The sequence below is a fragment of the Periplaneta americana genome, chromosome 1 (assembly GCF_040183065.1).
Source record: "Periplaneta americana isolate PAMFEO1 chromosome 1, P.americana_PAMFEO1_priV1, whole genome shotgun sequence".
Lineage (NCBI taxonomy): Eukaryota > Metazoa > Arthropoda > Insecta > Blattodea > Blattidae > Periplaneta > Periplaneta americana.
In genome coordinates, this window is record NC_091117.1 from 130,566,971 (window position 1) to 130,594,674 (window position 27,704).

Genomic DNA, 27,704 nt, shown 5'->3' on the forward strand with positions numbered 1-27,704 from the left:
TCCCACGCATCACAGACCAAGTTCATTCACAGTTTTGGGGGAGGAGGGTTTGGCCAATGCAGTTTGACCGCAGTGTCCTCTTGAGTTTGTCCTATAATATACTAGTATGTTAAATAGGATTCAGATCTGGGGACTTTGGAGGCCATGGATTGCATTTCTTCTAATCCAAAACCATCTCTGAATCCTCCCGGAAGTATGAACCGAGTGATTAATTCCACCAATTCTCTCCACAATTTCCCATTCATTATTATTTCCGTCTTGAGAAATAGGGAGGATTTAGTGAAGAATTGTTTTCAGAACATGGGAGGAGTGATAGTAGGAGGAAGAAGAATAAAGTATGTAAGATTTGCTGGTGATATGGTGTTAGTGGCAGAAGAGGAGATGATACTAAGGGATATGCTACTGGAGTTAAATGACAGCTGTGAGCAATATGGGATGAAGGTAATTGCAAATTGGACGAAGACCATGGCCATAGGATCAAAAATAAAGGAATTCTGAATGTGGCAGTAGAGCAAGTGGACAGCTTCAAATACTTGGGGTGTACTATAAGCAGTAACATGAGCTGCTGCCAGGAAGTCAAAAGGAGGATAGCAATGGGCAAGGAAGCTTTTAATAGAAAAAGAAGCATTTTCTGCGGACCTCTGGAAAAAGAACTAAGGAAGAGATTAATGAAGTGTTTTGTGTGGAGTGTATATTGTATGGAGCAGAAACATGGACATTACGACGAAGCGAATAGAAGCATTTTAAATGTGTATATGAAGAAGAATGGAGCGTGTAAAGTGAACAGACAGAATAAGAAATTAAACTGTATTGGAAAGAGTGGGTAAAGTACGAATGATGTTGAAACTGATCAGGAACAGAAAAAGGAATTGATTGGGTCACTGGCTGAGAATAAACTGCCTTCTGAAAGATGAACTGGAAGGAATGGTGAACGGGAGAAGAGTTCGGGGCAAAAGAAGATATCAGATGATAGACGACATTAAGATATATGGATCATACGCGGAGACAAAGAGGAAGGCGGAAAATAGGAAAGATTGGAGAATGCTTGGTTTGTAGTGAAAGACCTGCCTTTGGACAGAACACTATGATTGAATGAACAATGGCGTTTTTTGTAAAAGATCGGGATTTTCTTTACTCCGGTACCTGTTATTTTGTATCGCTACGTGGTCGTGTAGGCCTAAATGCAACCATGCATCGTCCATGAAGAAAATTAAATGTGGATAAATTGTGTCATCACTGAAATTAATCAAAACCTAGTTACGTAAGTTTACGCGGCTTATATTATCATGTTGCTGCAATTCTTGAACAACAGTCACCTTATATGGTTTTATAAAAAAGAAGAAAAAAAAACATGGGTAGCTTTCGAAGTCGAGATTTGGGAAATTCCTGTTTCCTGTGCAAGCCGTCGCAGAGATTTCTTTGGATTTTGTTGTAATCTTTCCCCAATTTGGTGAAGTTACTTCATGATAATCACACGACAATTTACTCGTGACTTCTTATCGAAACGGTTCCCGTTTTCCTAAATTTATTGATGTGATTACGCACAGTATTTCTGTATGAAGCAGGAACACCGCGGAATTCCTTTAAAATCGCCTCCTCATTCTTCTACACGAGTTTGTTTTCACATAACAATCATAAGGGGAGTTGCAACTAAAGTAACCAAAGCAAAACGAAAAGCTTTGTCTGGCCGTCCATACACAACTACATGCTTCAGATGGCGTCCATCGTTGTTCATTTCGTACTTCATGCGATCAATGATCCATGCAACCATGGCAGCACACTGATATAAACATAAGGTACACACACATACAATGTCCAGTTCAGTTCAGTTACCTCCCTTTCTTTGCACCACCTTGTACATAAAAACTTCTTTGTTCTAAAGTGTGCTTACGTTGTAGCATTATTGTTGTTCTTTAGTCAACTGTCCGAAGACAGGTTTGAACCTCATAAGTAACACCAATAAAGCATCATTCATGAGGCAACTAGGCCAGAAGATAATGGGGTAGGATTGCCAGATCCTTTTCCCCTCTAATGCATACATCGCCGATTAGCTACATATTCCACAATAACATTAATGAACACTATTATTGACCTAACATGTGTGTTTTATCATTAAATATATTAATAACACTAACACAAATAACTTATTCTTTTACCTTGACAAACTACACCGAAGCGAATATAAATCCTACTTCAACACGCAACACGTCCGCCGTATGAAAACACCTACTCAAACCAGGGTTTAAGCCATATTCGCATTTTGGTACTCGATTTCTAAAAATGCAACAAACTTTGAATATAAATGTACAAACATTGAACTTCAGAAACAAAGATGGTAATGGAGAAAATGAAATCACAGATGTGTTTGAACTAAGAATTAAAAATTAGCCACGAAATCCCGTGAAGGGAAAGGGCCTCCTGACTGCAGGGTGGCTTGTCAAGCAGTTCCGCCAGTCCGGGAATGATGGTCACTTTCGTAATGTAATAGCAGAGCGGGTAGAAGAGAAAGTGACGTTACTTCCTCTACTTCAGTGGTTCGTCGCCGAGTGGCGCTAGTTCTGTTTTCCGTCCGCAGTTTGAGGATCGCTATTCGAGCGAATGCAAAAGGTTTTTAAAAATAACCCATTAGATAAGAATGTATTGTAGAGTACTTTGTTACAATATTTTACTTGTTTAAAAATGTAATATTACTACATTAACAAATTGTGAGTTATGTAACACAACCCTGGATAGTAAATATAATAATTAACCGAAAAATGGAACATAGTGCCGGCTTCAGCCAGAAATACGCAAAAAAAAAAAAAAAACCTACAGCTTCGCAAAACTGAACATTTTTATGGCATTATAAAGTACGCAATAAAGGAGATACTTTATTTTCACCAATAGTTTTTATCTACTATTTAGTCATTAATTGCAGTTATATTTGGTTTATACGTAATTCATGAGAACAAGAAATATTACGTGCAACTTAGACTCATACATTAAGCTTCGATATTATATCTATGCTAATGTAAGTTCTGATCTTTTGAAATACCTAGGTTATTTTGTGTTTGTAAAATTAAAACAATTTAGTAGCACTATATTAACTAGTTGTATGCTACTTATTGGAGAATATTAAATTAACAACTTTTTCATGAGATCTATTACTTTCTCATATTCTCGATTAGAAACCTCTTATGATGTGAAAACGTAATAAACAAATGTAATAAAATTGTGTCCCGCGCCGTGGCGTCGCGGTCTAAGGCATCCCGCCTAGGACTCGCGTTACGGAATGCGCGCTGGTTCGAGTCCTCATGGGGGAAGAAATTTTCTCATGAAATTTCGGCCAGTGTAGGGGACCGGTGCCCACCCAGCATCGTGATGCACTTGGGGAGCTACGATAGGTAGCGAAATCCGGTTGCGAATACCAGCTATAACGGCTGGGGGGGATCATCGTGCTAACCACACGATACTTCCATTCTCTGCTTCGACATGTGGGCGTGAGGCCAGCAGCCGGCTGGTCGGTCTAGGCCCTTCACGGCTGTAGCGCCACGGATTATTATTATTATTATTATTATTATTATTATTATTATTATTATTATTATTATAAAATTGTAAACCAGATTATGTTGTCGCCTAGACGCAAAGTAGCATTATACTGTACTTTTGTTACCGAAATAACTTTTACGTTAATTACGACTAAAGTGCTATTATTAAAAATAATATAACTAATAATTAAACATGTATATTTAATGAAGTAGAAGCTAGGTACTTGGATTCAATTAGGAGTTCACAATTAGCACTTGAATACAGCACATTTTTTTAACTGGCACATAGATTGAAAAAATGTTCAGATGTAGAAAGTCTATGGTGATCATCACAAGATAATCATTTTCTAATTCCAAAATGTCGCTCTAGAGGATCCTGGTTAAATTTTTTCTGTGAGAATATATTTAAATCTGCTATTCCACAAGAATTAATAGGCCTATATTTCGTGAGTGCTCTGCATTGTCACTCTAAATAATTCAAGGGTTCTTTCTTAGGCAAACATGATCCTTGTATTGCCAATTACGTGTAATATATTTTATAAAATCGTGTAATCCTTTGTACAGGGCAGAGGAGGACTCTGAGTTCAGCGTATCTGCAAGGTCGTTGATTCACTTTGTGAATTCTTTTGTATTTTCACTTCCCTCGAACCCATCACAGTTTATGATTCTAAAAAATGTATCGATTTTCAAAAACTCATACTAAACAGCTGAAATACTGATCTGGGGTTCATTCGCTACAAGAAATTACGGTCAATGTAACTAGACATAATTTTGGGCATTCAGGTGTGGAGTAATGGCACAAAGCCTAAATGCACACAAGCGCAAGATTAGCTAAGGTGTTCTTCTGATTTTCGGGTGTCACATCCAATTATTTTCTTACTCAGATATTTAATGATGATGTATCAACTACTAGCCACCAGCGTGGCTCAGTCGGTTAGGACGCTAGTCTGCCGGTCTGAAGTTGCGCTCGGGCGCGGGTTCGATCCCCGCTTGGGCTGATTTCCTGGTTGAGTCTTTTCCGAGGTTTTCCCCAACCGTAAGGTGACTGCCAGGTAATCTGTGGCGAATCCTCGGCTTCATCTCGCTATCACCAATCTCATCGACGCTAAATAATCTAGTAGTTGATACAGCGTCGTTAAGTAACCAACTAAAAAAATCAACTATTTGATCATAGAATTGGTCATAGCCTGATGGTATTTGGTAACGGTTAATTGTTATGAGAAAGGATTGATTTCCACTTGGATGAATATTTTCTCTTCTTTTCTTTTTTTAAGATATCGAGGGAAGTTTGGGAAAATATGTGTTATGGCATACGGTTTTGGTCGCCAGTTCTTGCGTGGAAGTCCTACCTCTTTACCGACAATAATAAATTTATCGGCTCTTACTATCTTTGTGGAATTGCTCTACACCAGTTCTGAAAAATAGTCTAGGCTTTGGGTGGATAAAAGAGACGTCTCTTCCTTACAGATTATTTGATCGGATTTACATCAAAAACAAAACAATTAGGCTTAATACTACTCTCTCACATAAACGGCACAATAAAAATCACCCGAACACCACAAGAAATATCTCTTTAATTCCATAGTAGAACGAGTTCTACCAGCTCTGTCCACAGTAGTAAGAGGGAAACTGCAGTCTTAGAACGATCGCCACGCCAATGTTTCGCTCAGTTGCCGTGGCGACACTAGGGGGTTTAAAAGTTCCATTAGACCCTTGCCGAGTTACCACACTTTCTATTCTAAACGCTCTGGTAATAGTTTGGGATGCTGTCTGGGTTAACACTGAAGGGTCCACTGTTCACTAGTCACTGTTTGGGTTGCAAGTCACTTTGTGATTAGTTTCCATTGTTGTCGGTTTTTCGCTGTTCTTGACCATAGATGGCCGAATCTTGATCTAAGTTCGTCTGCCCACCTTGTCTTCTCTCTTCCAACGTTGCTTTTGCCAATCCTTGTGTCCCATGTCGTAAGGATGTGTGTCCACCGGTTCGCGTTGAATCGCATCACGTGTCCTGCCCATTTCTTCTTCAGCTTGTGGGCCGTTTCTGCTGCGTCTTTGAGATGTGTTTGGCTCCTTATGTCTTCGGTACGTAGTCTATGTCTGAGTGTTATGTTCAGCATCTTCCTCTTCATTTTCCGTTGACACTTTCTCAGAATGTCCCGCTCTCTTTCCGTTAGGGACCATGTCTGTGCTCTGTATAGGAGAACTAATCTGAATTTAGATGAAATGCTAATGGCATGAGCAATGTTCAAAAAGGTAATGAGCAATAGATATTCAGGAATTGATTTCAAATAGTTGGTGGAATTCATGTAAGTTAAGTGAATTATATCTTCTAATTGATTTATATAATTCCATCGCATATTGTAAATTGTGAGCGAGGATTTAGTTGCATGGATCTTTTAAAAACTGGAATTAGAAACCGCCTCTCAGCAAAAATAGCACTCTGCTAAAAATAAACCTTGAAGGGCTACTGGTAAAGAATTTCAATGATTAGAGTGCCCATAAATAACATATTTGAATGTGATGTAAATTCAGCAGTAATTGATTCTAAACATACCTACGTCTAATGATTTCCTTACATAAGTATATCTAAAGTGTGATAAGATGGATTGAAAGTAATAAAACTCCAAGAAACAAATTACATAACTTTTTGTTTGTGATTACTTTATTAATTTTATTTTTCTGTACAATCATTTATAATATTGCACAAGCATTTCGTAATTTTAACAAATATAATTTTTCATTTGTGCATTTTTGCGACAATTATTTATTTTCTAGCTTAAACCCTGATTCAAACTGAATGTCGCGGGAGAATCAAAGACAGAAAGCACTGTGCATAGTGATTGTGGAGCTCATATGTTATATTATGATGTGAAAATGCAGTTTTTCTTGGACTTCTTGTAAAAGCGTCACAGCACTTACACAGTGTTTTACGGACATAGGTCCACCAGAACGTTTTCTTACCTGCAACGGAATTAGTGTCTTCTAATTTTCCAACAAGTTTTCGGAATGATTAAAGTCTAGACGATCAGCATCTCAAATCATTGAAAGATGTAATTTTTCTCAGGGCATTGGAAAATTTTCTATTGCTTTCATAAAAGCAATAAATAAACCTAATTCCAGACACAAAAACCATTATTTGGAGAATTAATTTGCAGAAAGTCGCAATAACGAACACAGTTTTTTATTTTATTAATCAGTCCATTTTTTTTTAATTTCCCAGGATTTTCCTTAAATTTCTTTTTCATAAAAATACTACAGGCACCCTAATTAGGGTACACTCATAAGAGCAGCTGTCAACAACGGTTCGTCCTTGGTGGTTTTGTGGTTATCATACTGGTCGTTAAGTCCGAGGTTCGCGGGTTCAAACCCGACCGAAGACAATGAATTTTAACGAGTAATAAACTCTTTAGCATGACTTTATTCGAGAGGAAAGTAAAGCTGGAAATCTCGTGTTGTAGACTTTCGTGAAGTAAAAAATTCCTGTCTCTTATGTACAGGATGATTCATAAGTGATGTTACAAAAATATATGGGTAGAACGCACAATAGTACAGGGACATCATTTTATTTTTACTTTAGTTTTTATTGTACCTGAGTTTTTGAATGTACTTCACTCCCACTCCTTCTACTAATGAAGTTCAGCCGTCTTCCACACAGATCCAAGACCGCATATACAGTCATAGTAGCTTTATGTTCAGCGTAAACAGTACGTTCCAAAAATATGTTCGCGTTTTCTAGTGACGAAAGAGCTTTCAATATTGAATCATTTTCGCACAGGTACTGTCGTCCATTTGCCTACGTCGCATCCCGGTTTCCCCCACCCGCTTCTATTCGCCTCTCTGTAAAAGCTAATGGCTGGGCTGTCTTAGCTCTTTTCTGAGAACATTAATTTCTGTTAGGAATTGGACGTCTACGTAATATTATGCCCATACAATTGTTTAAAATAACTTAAATAAAAGGGCCTCGTTAAGTAATTAACTGTCACGTGATTTCCTCCCTTTCTACGACCCTACGACATAAGCACTTGGACGGACAGTAGATAGTATGTCTGAGTAATTTTATCTTTTCGGATCGGGCAGAAGTGAAGATTGAATTTACAGTACGTAAGGTACTCTTTTATAGAGTAGGTACAGAATTAATTCAACATGAGTTACTAGTTACGAAGGACGAAACTGGTAATTGGAATTAGGTACAATAGTTTATAGTGCGATAATATGCACATTAGAACTGAAGCCTGTACCGAAATGAACGGCCACCATTTTAAAGAATGTGTTTAAATATCCATATTATGATTATTTTTGAATTTAACTTCATTCTCTATATTGTACGCTAATGTGCTGTAGACAGTATACAGTAAAATACACTGCATAATGAATACGTCCACATGGACAGCTCAGTTCATGAGTAAAAACACTCATTGTTAATACTATACTGTATTTTGATTAAACAAAAACCTAATGAAAATGATCAAACTCAAAATCGCGATATTTCCTAGTTTACGTAAATGGGTGAACTACTTTTCTTCCCTCCTATACCTAGTAAAGTGATTTGTTTGTACATTACGCCAGTATCATCGAACTCCAGTCGTGGAAGGGAGTAGCAAACGGCGTTGATCCAGAGATATAGCCAGGTTAATATTAAAAATGTTAGTAAAAATAAAATGATGTCCCTATATAAGCAAAAAAGTCTCTGTCAGCATGGATCCACAAATGAGTAATTTGCAGAATAATAATTGCGAAAGTTATGTGACGATCCGTCACTGACTTGTTTGTTTATACTCATACTTATTCTCATAATGCGCATTTTTCCTTGCACACTTGCACTCTTGATGTGTATTAAGTAGAGATAACCAAAACTTAACTGCCGCTCTCGCTCTATGTGTTCATTGCTTTTGTCTTTCGAGTCTCGTCTCGTCATTCTCGTGCGTTTCGAGTCTCGCTCATTATTCTCGAAATAGCATTTGGTCGGCGTGGAAAGATTTCGTAAATTTGAATCACATACATCATTGAAATAAATAATATTATAAATGTTTAAATGATACAAAGAGACAAAACAGAAAAGTACCTTAGTTATCAGAATTTTCTGGTTCTATTATATGATATTACCTATGGTTATATAAATAGAAAAGAAAACAATTCTCAAATAAATTTGCATTTCTAAGAAACATAAAACATAACATTAATATCTTTTTACTTGAGATTGCACATTTAATCGTATACATATGAAAAGAAAATTCCTAGCTTTTTAATTTTTTAGTAGGTTATTTTACGACGCTGTATCAACATCTCAGGTTATTTAGCGTCTGAATGATATGAAGGTGATAATGCCGGTGAAATGAGTCCGGGGTCCAGCACCGAAAGTTACCCAGCATTTACTCATATTGGGTTGAGGGAAAACCCCGGAAAAAACCTCAACCAGGTAACTTGCCCCAACCGGGAATCGAACCCGGGCCACCTGGTTTCGCGGCCAGACGCGCTAGCCGCTACTCCACAGGTGTGGACCTTAGCCTTTTAATAAGGGCCTAGTAATTAAATAAAGACTGGGGAACGGATTATTATACACTGAAAGGTAGAGATGTTTCAAATAGGCTACTTGATTGTTTATACATATATAACAATTGTCAAAGTAGATAAAAGTTCAGCCAGGTATAAACAGCTGTGGCGATTCAAGGCTGCTTGACTTCAGGACTTCGTTAGTGATCAATCTTGAGTCTCGGAACACTCACAACCAGTCTTTACGTCAAGGACGCGACGTAATAGAACACTGTCATGCGGGTTTTCGGCTTTGCGGGCGCTGTTCGTCTCGTTTTCTCGATCGGTTTTTTTTAGTTGATTATTTAAAGACGCTGTATCAACTACTAGGTTATTTAGCGTCGATGAGATTGGTGATAGTGAGATGGTATTTGGCGAGATGAGGCCGAGGATTCGCCATAGATTACCTGACATTCACCTTAAGGTTGGGAAAAACCTCGGAAAAAACCCGACCAGGTAATCAGCCCAAGCGGGGATCGAACCGGCAGGCAAGCGCCTTAACCGACTGAGCCACGCTGGTGGCTTCTCGATCGTTGTTCATCTCTAGTATTAAGTATAGAATCAATTATCAAGTCGGCCTGGTTGGCGAGTTGGTATGGCGCTGGCCTTCTATGCCCAAGGTTGCGGGTTCGATCCCGGGCCAGGTCGATAGCATTTAAGTGTGCTCATGTCAGTAGATTTACTAGAATGTAAAAGAACTTCTGGGGGACAAAATTCCGGCACATCCGGCGACCCTGATATAACTTCTGCAGTCTGCGAGCGTCGTTAAATAAAACATAACATTTAACACATTCAATTATCAAAAAATAGAACGTACACCTTGCTAGATATGGTTTATATTGCATGTACGATAACTTCAGTTGTACTGATTTTATCTAGAAAAATGCTACATGCTACAATGTGTTAAAGACAGTAGCCTATTTAAAATGCTGTCCTTGCACCTGTACGCAACATTATGCCCTCCTTAACATTGAGTTCCGAATTCATTCAAACACTTCTGTGCATTTCTTAATAAACTGACAGTCGTCGATAATTCGGTGCTATGGTGTCAACGGGAGAACTGTACACTACACTTTTTAGATGACCCTAGATACAAAAATCCAAAGGATTTGATAGGTGATTTGGGAGCATAATGTACAGACACACCTCGACCTTTCCATATAGGTCTATTTGTTGCTATAATGTCGTTCCATGTTGACAACAGCACTACTAAAACTCTTTGATAAGCTACATGCCTGGTATTCATTCTCAAACGAGTGTACACCATGTACTAATTTCAGATACGTCATCTGACCTTTGTGCTTTGCTTACAACTTTACTTCCTTTCGGCATTGCTAAGTTTTGTAGGTACACTGCTGTGGAATGAAGTTAGCATGCCTGGCCGTGAATTGAGAGGGCCCCGGGTTCAAATCGTGGTTGGGACAAGTTACCTGGTTGAGTTTTTTTTCCGGGGTTTTTCCTCAACCCATTAATGCTGGGTAACTTTCAGCGCTGGACCCTGGACTCATTTCGCTGGCATTATTACCTAATTTCATTCAGACGCTAGATAGGCCATATCAGTTGATAAAGCGTCGTAAAATAAACCAATTTAAAGAAAAATTGTTTAAATAACGAGCCAAACGCCGAATACAAGTCTGCAAAGTGAAAGTACTTATTTGGGTTTTGAAAGAATAATATTATTAAAAACATATGTTCCTTTAACAATTTTGTTGTGTGTAGTTTTTAATGTTTATTTAAAAATGTAGCTTAAACAGCAAACTTCATAATATTAAAATCCATATTACCTGGAGGCTTGTTATTCACAGGTATGGGTGTTTCCAAGCGTGTTAGCCAGCTTGGAACTGATCGAGAGAGCGAACAGCTGGCCGCAGTACTGGTCAGCAGTGATATACGGTGCCGCTCTCATCCTTCTCTTCACAGTCTCCACATTCTTCCATTCCGTGTTTTATTGCAATTCAAATACGTAAGTTACTTGTTTTCACTTAATTTTTTATTTGTAATTCATTCTCAGCCCATTTCATTGCTTCCTTTGAAGTCTAGAAAGTACGGTGACTATGAAGTTTCTCAGTAATTATTAGTATAAGCTTGTTGACAAGTGCCAATTAGTAAGTTGAGAGGCCAGAAAAAAAGATGAAAGAAGATGGAGATGACGAAATGACAGTTAAATACTACTGTTATATAACAAGTATTCCAGTTAAGTGAAAATTGTATAGCCACAATGTTAGCTTGTTCAGTACTCGTATGCTATGGCATAGTATAGGAGGCAAGACCAATCCTGTGACATGTGTCGTGGCTATATCACCAATGGGTATGGAGGAGGAAGATAGGTTTTAGTCTCAGATGAAATTCTGGTCAGTAGATTCGTACAATATTAACCATCATTAAACAAATCCTCTTCCTGATATTCTTTCCCCTCTCGCACACCTCACATGCCAGGTCTTGCCTCATCATCTACAGTATATTACGAAAAAAATCTCACGATAATTACTGTTAAAGAAGTTGTATTGCTTTTATCATAGTGTTGATGAGATTAAATAATAAGGGAAATTAGCCTAAAATGGTTGTCTGAAATGACTTTCCTGTAGCAAGTAGGGTACAGTAGGAAAAGGTGGTGATTTTTTTACATTTTGAAATTATGTATATAGCCTATTTTTTATTTTGACTTATACGAGTAGATGTAATATTTGCAGCATTTTTGAATTTCAAATTTAGCATATTTAAGGAAAACTTAATTTTAGTCCAGCATATAGCTAGATCATATTTTAACTTGATAATTTCATTAATGACTTAAATGATATTAAGTTAATGAAATTGCCTTTTGCAAAATGGTGCCTGTATGACCCTCTTAGCCAAAATTAAAGGTAAAATAATTACTGAAAATGCTTCTATTTTAGTTATTGATAGAAGTGCCTGTATCAAAATTACAACTACAAAAACAAAATATTTCACATGTCGTTAATGACAGCATAAACCAAATAATATCTGTGTTATTTACTGACATTTTTATTATTTGTCAGCATTGAATGTTACGTACTCAACAGTCATTCAACATCATTAGTGTTGTTGGAGCTAAAATACGTTTGGAGACTGGAAAAATTCTGGGAATTTAAGTTGTATGACGATACATAGACCTGTTCATCAATAATGTGCATTAACAGTATTAACATTAGCGTTTGTTAACTGTGTTTATTAACATTGTTAACCTGTCTTTGGATAGTTGACTAAACAACAACAATGTAAGTTCTTTTAATGTCTTGCCCACATGAAAAGATTAAACATATAGTACAGTATATCTGAGGAAGAAGAAAACATTATACGAGGCGCATCCATAAAGTAACTTTCCCACTCGTCCCACAGCTAGCAAACCATATGTTGCGCGGAGCGACTGCGTGTACGTGATAGAGTAATGTCCTAGCATGGCGCATGCGCTAGCGGAACTTCCCGAGTGCTCTCAGTAGCTTCGTTGCATTGGTTGAAGATGGACGTTCCTATTCCAGCCTCCGCCGCGTGAAGTGCGGTCAGTGATAAAATTTTTGAATGCACAGGGCATAGCGCCGATTGAAATTGATCGTCAGCAGTGCCAGGTCTTTGGGCCTAACGTCATGAGCAAGCAGATGGTGCGTTGCTCCACAAGGTCGTCTGTGATGATGGTTGGCCTCCCACTGCGCTCCTCGTCGTGCACATTTTGGCGTCCTGCTGAAAATTGTCTACAGCAGCAACGCACCATCGGTACGGACAGCTGACGCGGCTGGATTAAAAACAGTCGACAACAATCAGTGATTGATAATAACATTATCAAACATTTCGTTTCTTACTTTTTTTTTTAATTTCATTTGCTTCCTCGAAATTCAAGGCAGCGTCTTGATAAAGCTTAACTATCAATTTGATTCAGAAAATTATTAACAAATGAATTTTTGTAGAGATGTCAGTAACAAAGATATAATCATCAAGAATGTTGGAATTAACGAAAATGTTACAATAAAAAAAATGTACACAAATGTTTGGAAGGCAGAATATGGTTTTCTGTTTAATGAGAATATAAATGATTTTTAAATAAAATTAGAGAGCCTTTATGGTCTAATAGTGGTATGCTTTTTATAGTTGTAGTTGGAATACTTACTTTCTTGAACACCTCAACAAAGAATTTAGAAATTGTCACTTTAACACTTATTAGAAGACCAATAATTTCAAAGTCATGTAGACGATATATTTAAATTGTTTGTTGTCTGTAGTTGGTTGGTAAATAGCTTTCTTTCCCTTGTCGACTTCCATCCGCGTTGGTTTGATTAATATCGAATCTGATAATTGAATATAGTATGCCTATTATATGCTTTTCACTGGCTTCTCTGTAGGCAATAATATCGATTCTTCTTATGCTCCCTTCTGAGGAAAGACCATGTACTTCTTCTTGGACAGTATAGCTTTGTTTTCTCAAACAGTCTACAGTTATAGATCTTATTGTGTGATGCCTAATGTTACGCAGTGCTCAACCATGACTACAAAAACCAAGATACCTAATGTTTCTATATCATTGTCACATCTCTGACAACGAACGTATGTTGTCCTGAGTCCTGAGTTCTCCCAGCACAGTTCGTACTGTTTTAATTCCTTTTCTCCATTCCGAAACGTAAAGTTCTTCATGCTGCCAAATCCATTTATTTGTAGGCATGTAGGCATGCTCTGTATATAAGACGACTCCTTTACCTTTATGTTGTAATGCACACTAAGAATCAAATTCACTGTTTTGCAGTAGGCCTAAAGATCTGACGCGCGAAGAGAAATTTTACGACTAGATATAAAGAACACAAAGCAGACTTCAAACATCATAGAAACATCTAAATATGCTACAAATCTGATTGATAACGGTCATGAATTATTATTAAACATCTTAGAAGCTATGGTTATTTTTAAAGCCGATCAATGATGAGCATATTAATAATGTTGCGGAAGAATTCTACATAGCAAAATTTCACAATAGTAACATTCCACTAATCAATGAACAATTCATGAACGTATCCAACGCATTATATAAACTAGCCAATACAGTAGAATTCCTGCTTTTTAACTTGAACTCCCTCCATATGTATATAAACTTTAACGCCATCTTTTATCTGAGTCAATTGTTAAACTGCGGTTATACCGAAACGTTGCATAATACATCCTTAACATCGTTTAGCATCACTTTACATCTTTTAAATTCACGTATGCATATGATAATTTTTTACTCCAATCACCCACTACTTACTTTCTGAAGTAATTATTACAAATTTTAACTTTTTTTTCATGTGATACATGTTTTCTATATAATTTGAACCTCCTGAATACGAATATGGCAATAAAACAGTTGTTGGTTACGGTTTTTGAGAAATTTTCGAATTTATATCTATTCAAAATACTGCTTTATATGATGATAATAAGGTTAAATACTCACTGTTCAGAATATTACAGCTTTCTTTTTCTGCATTTTCTTTTATACTGGGCATCAGGTACCGCATATCACGAACTAAAGTCCAACAATAGTCTGCTAGCATATTGGTACTCCATTGTACTTGGTATCTTTTTTCAATAGTTGAAATTCTTGATGAAAGCGCTCACCATGCTCATCACTGAAATCGCCACAATTCTCAGGGAAAAAGTCATTACAATAGAGAACGTTGTCCATTTTCGAATAGAATGGAACATAAGGTTCATGCCGAACACGAAATGCTGTTAGCGTCTTCTGCTAAATAATTTATTGTAACCCATTAGTCTGGAGGCTAATAGTTATGCTTTAGATTTACTAGGATCCAGATCTCTAACTAAATCGTTTAGTTCTCCTTGTGTCATGAAATGATGTACTGTTAAGGAACTGTTTTCGTATTCGAAGGCTTCAGAAGGGTCAGCTTCCTCTTAAGTGATGAAGAATCGTGTACAAAATTAGTTGAGGTTTTGGCACAGGCAATTTGAACTGTGAGGGACTGGTCGGATGGCTGATGGAATGTTTGGATAGGAGATTGTATGTTTGCTTTTAGTTGCCACACCTATACTGGTGGAGTCAAACAAAAGTAACGGTCTGTATTATAATTTGTTGGTTCCAGTGAGGGAAGTGAGACGGTATGCGCCGGTATGGAATACCGCCACTGATGTCTATGGCCAGAAAACATACCGTTAGTGAAAAATGACACCGTTACTGAAAACATGTGATCCGTAAAATTTGTTTCTGCATTTAGTAAGGCACTTTGAAGCTTTAACATTATTTTAAATTAAAAGTGTCAATGGACATTGCAAAATAATCTAGTAAATAACTGAAGTAACTTGAAATTATTTTATTAAGAAATTTAACGTGTTGCGTAAGCTTCAAAGATTCGCGTTATGACTGCACCGAACAATTTATTGTATGCATCATGTACGTGTATATTGTAAGGGAGGGGTATGCCTTTTTTAAATCGAGGTATGCCAGGGGAAAATCTTGGGGTAGCGTACCGCCTCTGTTTCCCCCCCCCCCTCTCACTGGTTGGTTCCCTCCAAATGATTGGTATGAAGACCTCATGGCTCGATTTTCCCCCTTTAACCAGTATTGTAAATTTGAGGTACAAGTTTTGGAACAAATATTAGGGCCCATTTTTTTTTTTCAAAATCGCCTACTTTACACCCGAAATATAATTTATATGCTTTTTGAGTTAATGGGGTTAATTTGCTTTTTTGTTTAACTGGAATGAACTCACCACAAATATAGCAGAAATTGCCAGTTTTTTAACAGACTTACGAGACATTTTGAACTTATCGGGTATAACATAAACTCTTAATTATCATTAACGCATACTTGAAATAAATACACGTCTTACACAAAATACTAACACCACAGAAGTCTTCTGTTAAAGTTTCTCCCCCTCCAAATGGAATCGAAAAGGGCAATAAAACAATTTCCGCTTCTAGAAGTGGTTTTGACAGTGTGGTCTGTGCAAAATAGAAATTACAGTAATGTCATTAAAGCTCACAGTGAAAGAAATACACATCTCAAGTAAAATCAGGTAAATTCAAACGAATTCATACCACGAACCTGTTTCACCCCCTCCAAATAGACTCGTAAAAGGGCAATAAAATAATTTCCGTTTCTACAAGTGCTTCTAACGTGGTGGCCTACTTATACTAATATTGTTTTCACATATTGGGTCGTCACATTTGTAAAACAAAATAGTTATACACGAAATACGGTGATTTTTTTAAATAAAATGCATAGAAAATTAATTATATTGTGCATCTCGAAAACCCGAACATTCTGCTTGTTGTTTTTTAATTCAGGAGGTCGAAATTAGTAAGAATTTGTTAGTTTTATGTATGGCGCAAAATGACTGTTGACCAGTGTTATCTCTCTTCTTTTACTTTACAGAATATGTTTCCATCGCACTTCGACAACCACACTCACTTTAGGATTGGCCATCTACACACAATGTAATCTTACGTAACATATGCTATTTGTCATTAACCTTTTCTTCGGCGACATCCTAACGTCACAAACTGAATATTTAATTTTATTGGCACTAAGTTATGTACATTCATAATGTTTCACATTAGCAGTGTCTCGTATTCTAATGTTTAATGGTTTTGTATTCTTAATTAATTTTAACTTGTCTCACCTCATATATCACGTTGTAAGTTCACAATTTTATGTTTCATCATTCTTGTACACATTTTGTTTACTCGATTTGTTTATGCTTTTTCACCTTGTGTAATAATATGTTTTTATGATACATTAAGATGACTATTTGGTGCACTTTCTATTTTTATGTTCGTGCATATTGATTTCTTATGCTACCTAATGATGCCGGATAAGGCGAAGGTACTTGTATCCACTACTTGTTTTTACGTGCTATTCAATTATTAAATGATTCATAATAAATAGACAGTCAAATGAAGGCCCTTTGTATTATTAATTTGTAGTAGACAAAATTAACGAAAGTTTTGTGACTTTTTAAAACTAAAATTACAACATTTTCATTCCACGTTTTATCAAAAATGTATTTTTCGCATTTTATAACAGAAATGTACACTTCTGGATATTGCAGCTGACTCAAAACCTAAAAAAAGTCGTGTATTTAGTAATTAATTACGAAAAATGAGAATATATGTGATATTTTGCATAAATAATTTAAACGTGTTGTCTGAATACTGCCCGTGTCTCACGTCCTGAACCGAGAGCTCCCTAGTGCTTATAACCACGCCCCTTAGGTCTGCTCGGACCGGCACGGCAGTTGCAGCGTGTGGCACGGCAGCATATTACATGTGCTTAAAACATTATCCTATGACTTTGCAGGGATCTTTACTGTTTATAATACTGGATACTCTAATCGTGGTTATCACTATCGCTATTATCTCTGATGGCGATGGCGATGTAAGTACACACTAGGCCTCTCTTCGTTCAGTCTGGACAATTGCTGAATTACCATAGAGCAGCATTTCTCAAAGTATGTTCCGGGGTTCCGTGAGCCTATATGATTTTAAATTTTATTTTATACGTTTTAACGACACTGTATCAACTACTAGGTTATTTTGCATCGATGGGATTGAGGATAGCGAAATGGTATTTGGCGAGATGAGGTCGGGGATTCGCTAAAGATTACATGACATTCGCCTTACGGTTGGGGAAAACCTCGGGAAAAAATCAAACCAGGTAATCAGCCCAAGAGAGAATCGAACCCGCGCCCGAGCGCAACTCTGGATCGATAGACAAGCGCCTTAGCCGACTGGGCTGCTCCGGTGGCTATTTTATACTTAGTGGATGGATACTATAAAAATATATAAATGTTACGAAAATATGAATCAATAATAACATGAAACTGATGATGATGATGATGATGATGATGATGATGATGATGATGATGATGATGATGATAATAACATTCCAAGAATATGCTTAATAATAATATTCCAATAATGTGCGTAATAACAATATGTTTAGGCCTAATGAACATCTAAAACGGAAAATACCCATAATACTTATCACTTTCATCACTGAATTCTCTGCGTATGTGTCCACTAAAACAAAATACAGAAAAGACACAATGCAGAAGTATAGCATAAATGAGACTACAACTTTCCGCCATAAAACCAGAGTGCAGACTTAAAAAGCAAATACATTCGTTCCACTGAACAGAATTATTGAGATACTAGCTCTCACTTGTCTGTTAACTATTAAATACTAATAAAATATTATAAAGATTCCGCAGTTACACTTTGGATTAAAAGGGGTTTCGCGGTGGAAAAACGTTTGAGGAACACTGCCATAGAGGAAAGAGTTTACGGATGTGTACACGTGACAAACGTAATCGCCATTAGGTCGATAATCTCAAGTAGAGACTGTAGTCTACCACTGGTATTAGTGTTTAGTTACAGGAATTGATAAGTAGGACATAATTTGTTTTGTGAGAGGATAGCCTATACATTCGCTTGTCCATGGTTGATCTTGCTCCATAGCTGACGAAAGGAATCCTGAAAAGGCCGATGTGTTGAACGTAGGGTAGTAGACACATGCGGTACCCAGGACCTCCCACTCACCCCCTCTGCCTCTCGCCCCCCAAAGAAACAGCTCAGGAAGTGAGGCACGGACAGTACCTATTCTTCAAAAGGAAGTTACATTTTGAAATCACCATCTTGTTAATGTAAGTTTACTTATAATAAAAACCCTTTGTATTAAAAATGCTGTTACTTCAGTGTTATTTTTGTATACAAGGTATGCTGTTTGTTTAATCAAAAAGTTTGAAGACTGGTTGGAATCTTATAACCATAACTGACGCCATTAAGTCATCATAATGAGTGAGCTAAGCCAGGGGATAATGAGGTAGGGTGACCACTTCATTTCCCCCTCCATTGCATAAATCGCTGGCTACTATTACACTAGTCAGACTTAACACGTATGTAACGATTGTTTTTCCCCTGACACATATCGTCAAGTGAAATGTAGGCTACCGTATCGCCTGACAATAAATGTATCAGCCAGAACCTCAGTCAGAGATAATTTTGTGCAATGATTGACGATTATAGGTAATATGATTGTTAGTAAACAAAACTAAAGAAAATCAGTTTATTAATTGTCGAAATTTACGAGTATTCATCAATGTGATGTATAGACATCGGATCTTTAGGTCCTAAAAAATTAAGTTTAGGTGCCTATATAGGTTGGAAATATATGTAAAATAGGTTCTTATTGTTTTAAAATATGTACAATAACATTTTATGAAAATGCATCGTAAGGAATATAAGTAAAATTAATACGGTGTATTGTACAGTAGGCCTACTTGAAATGGTTCGAGTGATGTAACATTTTATCATACATATTCTCATAAACGGAAGTACAAAAGAAAAAACTGTAGCATTTTATATATACAGTGGATAACAGCTATATTTGTACAGGATGAAATTTCGTAAAGAAATAACTTAGTTTGTCTTATAAATTGATTTAAACTTTAAAATATTTTAATATACTATTAAAACCCTTATACTAAACAGATAGGCCTACAATGAAACAAAATGATTACAATGTTATTTATATCGCCGCGCTCTCATGGTAAACATGTCGGCATCATACAATAACGTGTGGTGTGCTTTTAAAAAATAATTTTGCCGACCGATTATTGTTGCTCTGTAGGTTTCACTCTAAGCGTCATGTTGTCACGTCTACTTCCTTGATAAGAATAAGCACTAGTTTGTTATATTATTATTATTATTATTATTATTATTATTATTATTATTATTATTATTATTATTATTATTATTATTTCATATACGAGTACGTTGACATTCTTAACTCTTAATAATAACTCTTTAATAATAATAATAATTTTAATAACATACCGGTACCTTAATGTTCGTCCTCAGCACAAGACATTGCAACCTCGGTTTTAGTCCACGAGAATTAGACAAGTAGGTGTCATTTAATAATGGAAGTAGCTTATTGGTTGCAATATTGAAATTGAGGCGAGTGATTGGAGCGGCGACATAAGAAATTGAAAACAATAATGCAATTTAATTTCAAAGACCTGCCGAATGTTATGCACGAGGCCACTCAAAGACCTGCCGAATGTTAACCATGAGAACGCGGCGATAATAAATGAATCACAATAAGGCAACATAGCATGCAACACTCTTATTTATACACTTTACAAATACATCGTGTCCCGCTTAGAGGGATCGAGAAATAAGTGCTAATTTAAAGTATAAATAATGGTTTTATAACGTAACTTTTTTATAACTTGATGCAAAAACTCTCCGAGCTTCGGAGAATGGTCAGTGCAACTCAATGTGTGCGCCTAGAGCTACCCTGAAGACATTTAAAAGGTACTCAACCTTCTGCCAAGTGTTTCATGACATTTGTGGAGTGATTAGTGCAGCTGCATTTATAATGCGTTGTCTCAGTTTTTCCAAAGTATCAACTGTACCACGTTGGTACACAACACTGCTCATAAAGCCCCAGAAAAAGATCAGTGGGCGTCAAGTCGGGTGACCTAGTCGGCCAGGCAAGGGTTCTCCTCTTCCGATCAATCTATTGTGAAAGTTTGCATTCAAGAACCCACGCACTGCTCCATAGTAATGGGGTAGAATCCCATGTTGCTGAAAAACCGATCCTGGGGGAGCTGATCAACACATGTTTATCACTAATTATTCGTAGTTTTGTTAAATAATTTCAATTTAACACAGTAAAGTTGTTTATTTAACCGAGGTAGGAATCGTTAGTAACTACAATAGACCGTGAAGGGCCAAGGCCGACCAGCCAACTGTTGGACTCACGTTCACATGCTTCAGCAGAGGTGACCAACTAGAACGGGGATATCGTGTGTTGTCAGCACGATGATTCCACTAGTCGATCGTTGGTTTCGAAATCGGATTTCACTACATATCATAGGTTCCCAAATTCGTCGTGATATTGGGTGGGCAGTGATCCCATATATTGGCCGAAATTTGAGAAAATATCTTCCCCTTGAGGACTCGAATCAGCGCTTATTCCATATTCAAGTCGTAGACATGATGCTTTAGACGACACTGAACTTAACTAATACTTTACAGAATTTAAATTCAGAAGTCAAATAGGGGATAAATAATATGCAGCTATACAGTGTTTTTAATAGTAAAATATGTTTTTAGTTTCTTTTCTGAGTACCACATACAGAGTACACTACTACATTCAGAAGTTTTTATCCACTCTATTTTGGATACCGTACCTCGATAAGTTGAGAGGTTTAACTATAATATGAACTATGACTTTTCTGTTCATTTCTATTACTTCTCTGTTGTCACAGACGACAATGCCAGCAAGGAAGCGATACCTTTGATTTTTTTTTTCTATGATACGGCATGTTATCTGGAACATACTATACATTGTGTTAGAATGAATAACATTCTTCTTTCGTATTTTTGTCTTGTGAGGTTCACTGCCAAGGTACAATTCTTGTGATAAATATTCTTTATTTTTAGTTGTCCATTGAACTGTGTACATTTAAGACCAGGGACAGTATCCAATACTGTAGTCCAGTGATTCCCAACCATTTTTTGACTGATGACACACTTTACTCAACGCCCACGACATTGCGATACTTATTTGTTTTAATAATAATAATAATAATAATAATAATAATAATAATAATAATAGCCACTGCTTTTCTTCTGGAGAAAAAGGTGGTGGAACTTTGTGTAGAATATTTTATAGCGGACGGGATTTTTTTTTTGTCCAAATAAGACTTTCAAAGTCTAAGCGGAATTCAAAGAAAAATTAATATTTTGAAAACATAGTTATTCATATATATTTCGGTTCCATGATGAAAAATGCAATAAAAACGTGCCGAAACGCCGTTTCAGCGCTCTGCGCCAGAAGAAAAGCACTAATAACAACTTCTACGTAGTGTCGGACATCCAGTGTTGTAGAAAGGTCGATGTTAACACGCAACCGAAAATTCTAAAAATCAAGCAGGAACTTGAGTGACATTAGAAAAAACAAAGGTATTTGTAAAAAAAAAAATTCCAACCTATCTTTGCTGGATGTCCGATAAAATATTTTTATTATCGTTTTTGAAAACTCTACAATTTAAATTAATGTGAAGTCTGCGCTTGGTGGGTTGCACAGAGTTTCTCTATACGTGGCCTTATGGTTGACAGGCCAACACGTAAATCATCTTCAAGATGCAGCAGTCTGTTTCCTCGTTTAGATTTCACAATTTTCTTGGTAGAAAATGTTGATACACACAAGTATGACGTTGAAAACAGCAGCGTAATGTTTATGATTCTCTTTGCAATTGTGGGAACTGACATCGCGCATAAATCCAAAAAGACTGCACTGAATTATGTAGAAATTTTGTTTTGATGGTAGAATCACATGACAAATCTAGCAACTCATTTTTCTCGTTGACTGTTAGATTGATGACATTTTGAATGTTGTTCTCATCAAAAGTGCCAAAAGGAGAATTACCCATTCTAACTCTGAAACAGACAAGCTAGGGAAGTACTTCGTTACTGAAGTTTGTAACGCATTTAGGTGTTCTGCTATTTACTTCTGCAGCATTCTTTTTCATTTTCAGCAAGTCGATTTTCAAAACTCTCAACGAAAGGAAAGGGCAATATAATTTACCTGCTATAACCGAAGACTCCCAGAATTTTGTAAAATACTTGAATTTTGTTTGTGGCTGAAATAATAGTTTCTGTTTTGTGTTGTATGCTTGCATTTAAAGAGTTCAATCTCTCAAAAATTTCGACAAGATATGCTAGTTCCGCACACCGAAAATTATCTTCCGAAAGTTTAGCATATTCTGGCTTTTCGTCCTCAAAAAAAAAAAAAAATAAAATAAAATAAATAAATAAATAAATAAATAAATAAGAAGCTCGTCTTGAAGCTTTAACACTTGCATCATTGATTTACCCCTAGAAAGCTACATGATAATAATTACTTTCTAAATATGTTTTAGTTTATTCGGCATCGACAGATTTGACAAAACATTTCCGCATATGACATTCGGGATTTAGTTATATTCATCTCCACGTCACGTAAAACCATAATATATTGCAAGTATTCATCACTATATTTACGAAACACGGTACGTTTTTGTGAACCCTGAAGGGAATTTTCGCTCACTTTGTTTGAATTAACACTGCTGTCATCTAACCCAGAACTTTATTCAGATCGTCTTTTTCGAATTAAAAGTTTGTCTATGATAAAAAATAAACCACTTTTGATAAAAATAGTCGCATTGTAACCCGTTTTTACGTACCTATATAATTATAGGCCTACTGAAATTAACCAATATGTTCTGACGATTCTAAACTCTGTTCATTACTATAGTCGCGACGCTGTTATTCCCGGCGTGACTCCTCCACTTTGCTTACGTCTTAGGAAGTGAGGGCTCTATAAAGTCTAGGTAGGTAGTATCGTTCGGCATTTTTGTTCTTTCGTTGCCGAGCTACCATACGAGGAATCTATTTGCCAAACCGTTAAACATTATCGTCTCGTAGCTCCTATGATAATAAATCAAACGCACTGTAATTCAGCAAATAATTGAGTGGCAAATAACGTCTTCGTGTGCTTTCTACGAACGCCAACGAAAGAGCCAAATTGGCGGGCGATTATGCAACGCGATTGGCTGCCGGAAATAAGAGCGACGGGACTATAAGTGGGTAGACCAAACGAATTACTAAGCATTGTTGCAGGTGTTCACTTTCATTCAAATTATCGCCAAGCAGAAAAATTAAACTGAGCGTTGTTGCAGGTGTTCACATTTCATTGGTAAAGTCTTTCTCAAAATAAAATGTACCATATCAAAGACTTCGTTGTAAATAAAAAAAATGCGTTGTGAAGAGACTGTCTGGATGGCATAAAACTTATTTTTGAATTCCAAAATTTCACGACACACTCCATGGAATGCGGGACACATCAGTGTCGCGACACACCGGTTGGGAACCCCTATTGTAGCCTATACTTCTGTAATAATTATTTTATTTGAAGTCTTGGATTCCATACCTCTTTACTATGTTCTCTTTTAGTTGCTACAGCTTCTCATATGTTGATAATTATATGTTCTTCTGTTTTATTATATAACTTACAATAAAGAGATATTCAAACATTATTTACGGCTATTAAAGAACCCGGAGGTTCATTGCCGCCCTCACATAAAGCCGCCATCGGTCGCTATCCACCATCAAATCCCACCTCCCTCAAATCCACTTTAATATTATTCTTCCATCTACGTCTCGGCCTCCCCAAATATCTTTTTCTCTCCGTCCTCCCAATTAACACACTATATGCATTTCTGGATTCGACCATACTTGCTACATACTGTGACAGCGACGTGAGATTCGAACTCACGACCAGCGTCCCGCAAGAGAGCAGATCGCGCGTGAGCCGACACGGGCTCCACGGAGCACTGAAGGACGGCGCGCGGCGGAGAGAAGAGAGGGGAAAGGGTCTACGCGGCGAGGGAGTTTGCGCGCGCATCTGGTGCTGGCAGAGAGGAGAGGGATCTGGATTGTTCTCTGGACACGCGTGGAACTTTCCAGGCTACGTCGCTGTGGTTATAAAAGAAGAAACGCGAGCGAACTTGAGCAGTTTTTCAGTTTATTCAGCCAGTCAGTGAGTAAGCCAGTGAACAGAGCAAGCCAGCCAGTCTTGTGTACCGGAGTTCGACTTGAGTGTGCGTCCGCAACTGTGTCAGCATCCGAAGACCTGAGTTCGAGTGCAGTGGACCGCAGTTGGAGGGACCTGAGTTCGAGTACAGTGGACTGTCTCTGAAGGTCTGTGGTTCGAGATACTGTGAACTCTAGTGACTGAGCTAGAAGAACTGTGAACTGAGAACTGACAGTTCTGATTTGTAAATAGTGCTTTTTGAATATTGGTTAAAATTAACAGTTCATTGTTGTTCGTAATAGTCCAAGTAAATTGTCATTGTCGTCAGTGGAGTGCTATAACGATTACTGTGTTGAGTGAAAATTCTGTTGTTAACGAGAGCGTTTAAGGTGAATTGTAGAAAGGAATTACTGTTGAGATAATAAAGTTACATTGTTGTTTAGTTTAAAAAGTTACAATACTCTGTCCATCTCAAACGTCTGGATTTAATGTTTCTAACAGTAAGAAATGTAAATGACACTCGGGAGGAAATTAAACGCAGAATAAATATGGGAAATGCCTGTTATTATTCGGTTGAGAAGCTTTTGTTATCTAGTCTGCTGTCAAAAAATCTGAAAGTTAGAATTTATAAAACAGTTATATTACCGGTTGTTCTTTATGGTTGTGAAACTTGGACTCTCACTTTGAGAGAGGAACAGAGATGGTGTTTGAGAATAAAGTTCTTAGGAAAATATTTGGGACTAAGAGGGATGAAGTTACAGGAGAATGGAGAAAGTTACACAACACAGAACTGCACGCATTGTATTCTTCACCTGACATAATTAGGAACATTTAAATCCAGACTTTGAGATAGGCAGGACATGTAGCACGTATGGGCGAATCCAGAAATGCATATAGAGTGTTAGTTGGGAGACCGGAGGGAAAAAGACCTTTGATAAGGCCGAGATGTAGATGGGAGGATAATATTAAAACGGATTTGAGGGAGGTGAGATATGTTAATAGAGACTGGATTAATCTTGCACAAGATAGGGACCAATGGCGGGCTTATGTGAGGGCGGCAATGAACCTCCAGGTTCCTTAAAAGCCATTTGTAAGTAAGTAATTAGCTGAAGGATACGTTGCGTGATATTCAGACATTACCGTTCCAAATGTACAGTACCGGTACATCATGTTTTACAAGCGAAATGTGACCGGTGCCAAGTCTAAATTTTGCAATAGTTGATCTTCTAGAGAATAATTAATTAATTTTGGCCGTGTACCTTCGAATTTTTAGAATTATTAACAACTTCAAAATTAAAGTTTTTCTCAATTTTAAATTTATGGAAAATTTATATAGCCTAATAATAATAATAATAATAATAATAATAATAATAATAATAATAATAATAATAATAATATATTTTTCTTTTCGCTTATGTTGCACATTTTAAAACATGTGTATCGTAATTATTTCATTACTATAGCCTATCACATTTATTTTTATTAGCGTATTAAATAAGTTATATGACAAATTAGAATTCTGCATATCATAAACCATAAATGAAAAAGAAATTTACAAAAAATATGAAGTTGAAGCTCGTGATATAAAATATTGTTAATTGTTCAGAAATATCACTACAGTTAATGTAAAGGCCTTCCTTACTTATTTTTTTTAACGAGTTTGTTGACATGAGATCAGTTTTTCGGATTTGTTTTTATTTTGACACAGTCGTTTGTGTTCAGTGAAAGTTTGAGTAGTTTTACGGAGCACAAATTGTAATAAATACAGACATAAAGTTTTCTTAGACGCTAATCTGCTAGTTTAATTTTATCATTCCTACAGGATCTGGTTTAAATTTAGTCATATTGGCATAGGTGACCTAATTACATATTCAGAGTGTTAAAAAAAGATGCCCATGAGACAAGTGCGAGACGTACTTGCCTGGGCTATAGGAAGCAGCTGTGTAACCTTGTGCGCATCAGCTGTTGAGACCACTTTACACCAACAGAATGAGTAACGGTGACCGAGGCTCAATTGTTTTTGAGTATTACTGGTAGTTGAATTCCTAAACACAATTATACGGTTCGTTGTTGTAATTCACATTTCTTACGATGCAACAGTAATGCCGGACAAAACTAACACTTCTTAATTTTAATGTCGATTGCATTACCTATATTGTATGCCTTTAGTAATATTTATATTGTACTTTATGATTGAAATTCTGCCAACATTTAAATGTTACCTTTAATACCGAGATTTTTGTATATTGACTTATTTCGAATTTATTCATGTTAGAAAGTTGAAATCATTGGGACAACCTGGTTTTCCTCATGTAAATTTGCCTTAGTCATTAACTGAAGACAAATGTCATATTTATTCAGAATGTTTATATTTAGATACCTGCCTAAATTATAACCTTCTTCTTTAAGCGCTTTTCTAATTTCCTGGTACCTATCTATTTTCCTTGTCCTGTAGTTCATATTTTTTTACTGGTTATTATTTTATCGTCGATGGATTTGGTGAACGCGAGATGGCATTTGATGAGATGAGGCCGAGAATTCGCCATACATTACCTGGCATTCGCCTTACGGTTGGGGAAAACCTCGGAAACAATTCAACTAGGTAATCATCCTAAGCGGAAATCAAACCCTTATCAACAGGCAAACGTGATACCGTCTGAGCTACGTCGGTGGCTGTAATTCATATTTCCAGTTGATATAACCAGGAAACGGATTTATATTTGTACAAAAATGTTTTGTACCTATGTAAATATACTGTATATTTAGTTATTTTTATCTGAATTAACTATGGATTCAAAAATTACAGAAAGTGACAATTTTCACTTAATTGAAGTACCGATATATAATGTCTTATCATTCATGATCTATCATTATTTTAATATGGAATTCAAATAACACACAATCATTTATTCTCTGTTACCAAACAATCGATTACGAAAGTAAATGTCCATATTTATTTATTTTTATCTGAATATGTAGGCCTAATACTAAAAAATTACCAAAAATAACAACTTCCATTTAATTATATAAAGAACCATTAGGCCTATATAATGTTTACTTCTCATTAA

At 36.6% G+C, this 27,704-nt stretch overlaps 1 protein-coding gene across 2 annotated transcripts in view; it reads left to right on the forward strand.

Annotated features, from left to right (window-relative positions):
• The window catches only part of LOC138700977 (monocyte to macrophage differentiation factor 2), a 133,861-nt gene that overhangs the window by 66,048 nt on the left and 40,109 nt on the right, over positions 1-27,704 (forward strand). For both annotated transcript variants that reach the window (XM_069827432.1, XM_069827441.1), the window contains exon 4: positions 10,862-11,019. In XM_069827432.1, coding sequence (XP_069683533.1) covers positions 10,862-11,019 — 158 coding nt within the window. The remainder of the gene's footprint in view (positions 1-10,861; positions 11,020-27,704) is intronic.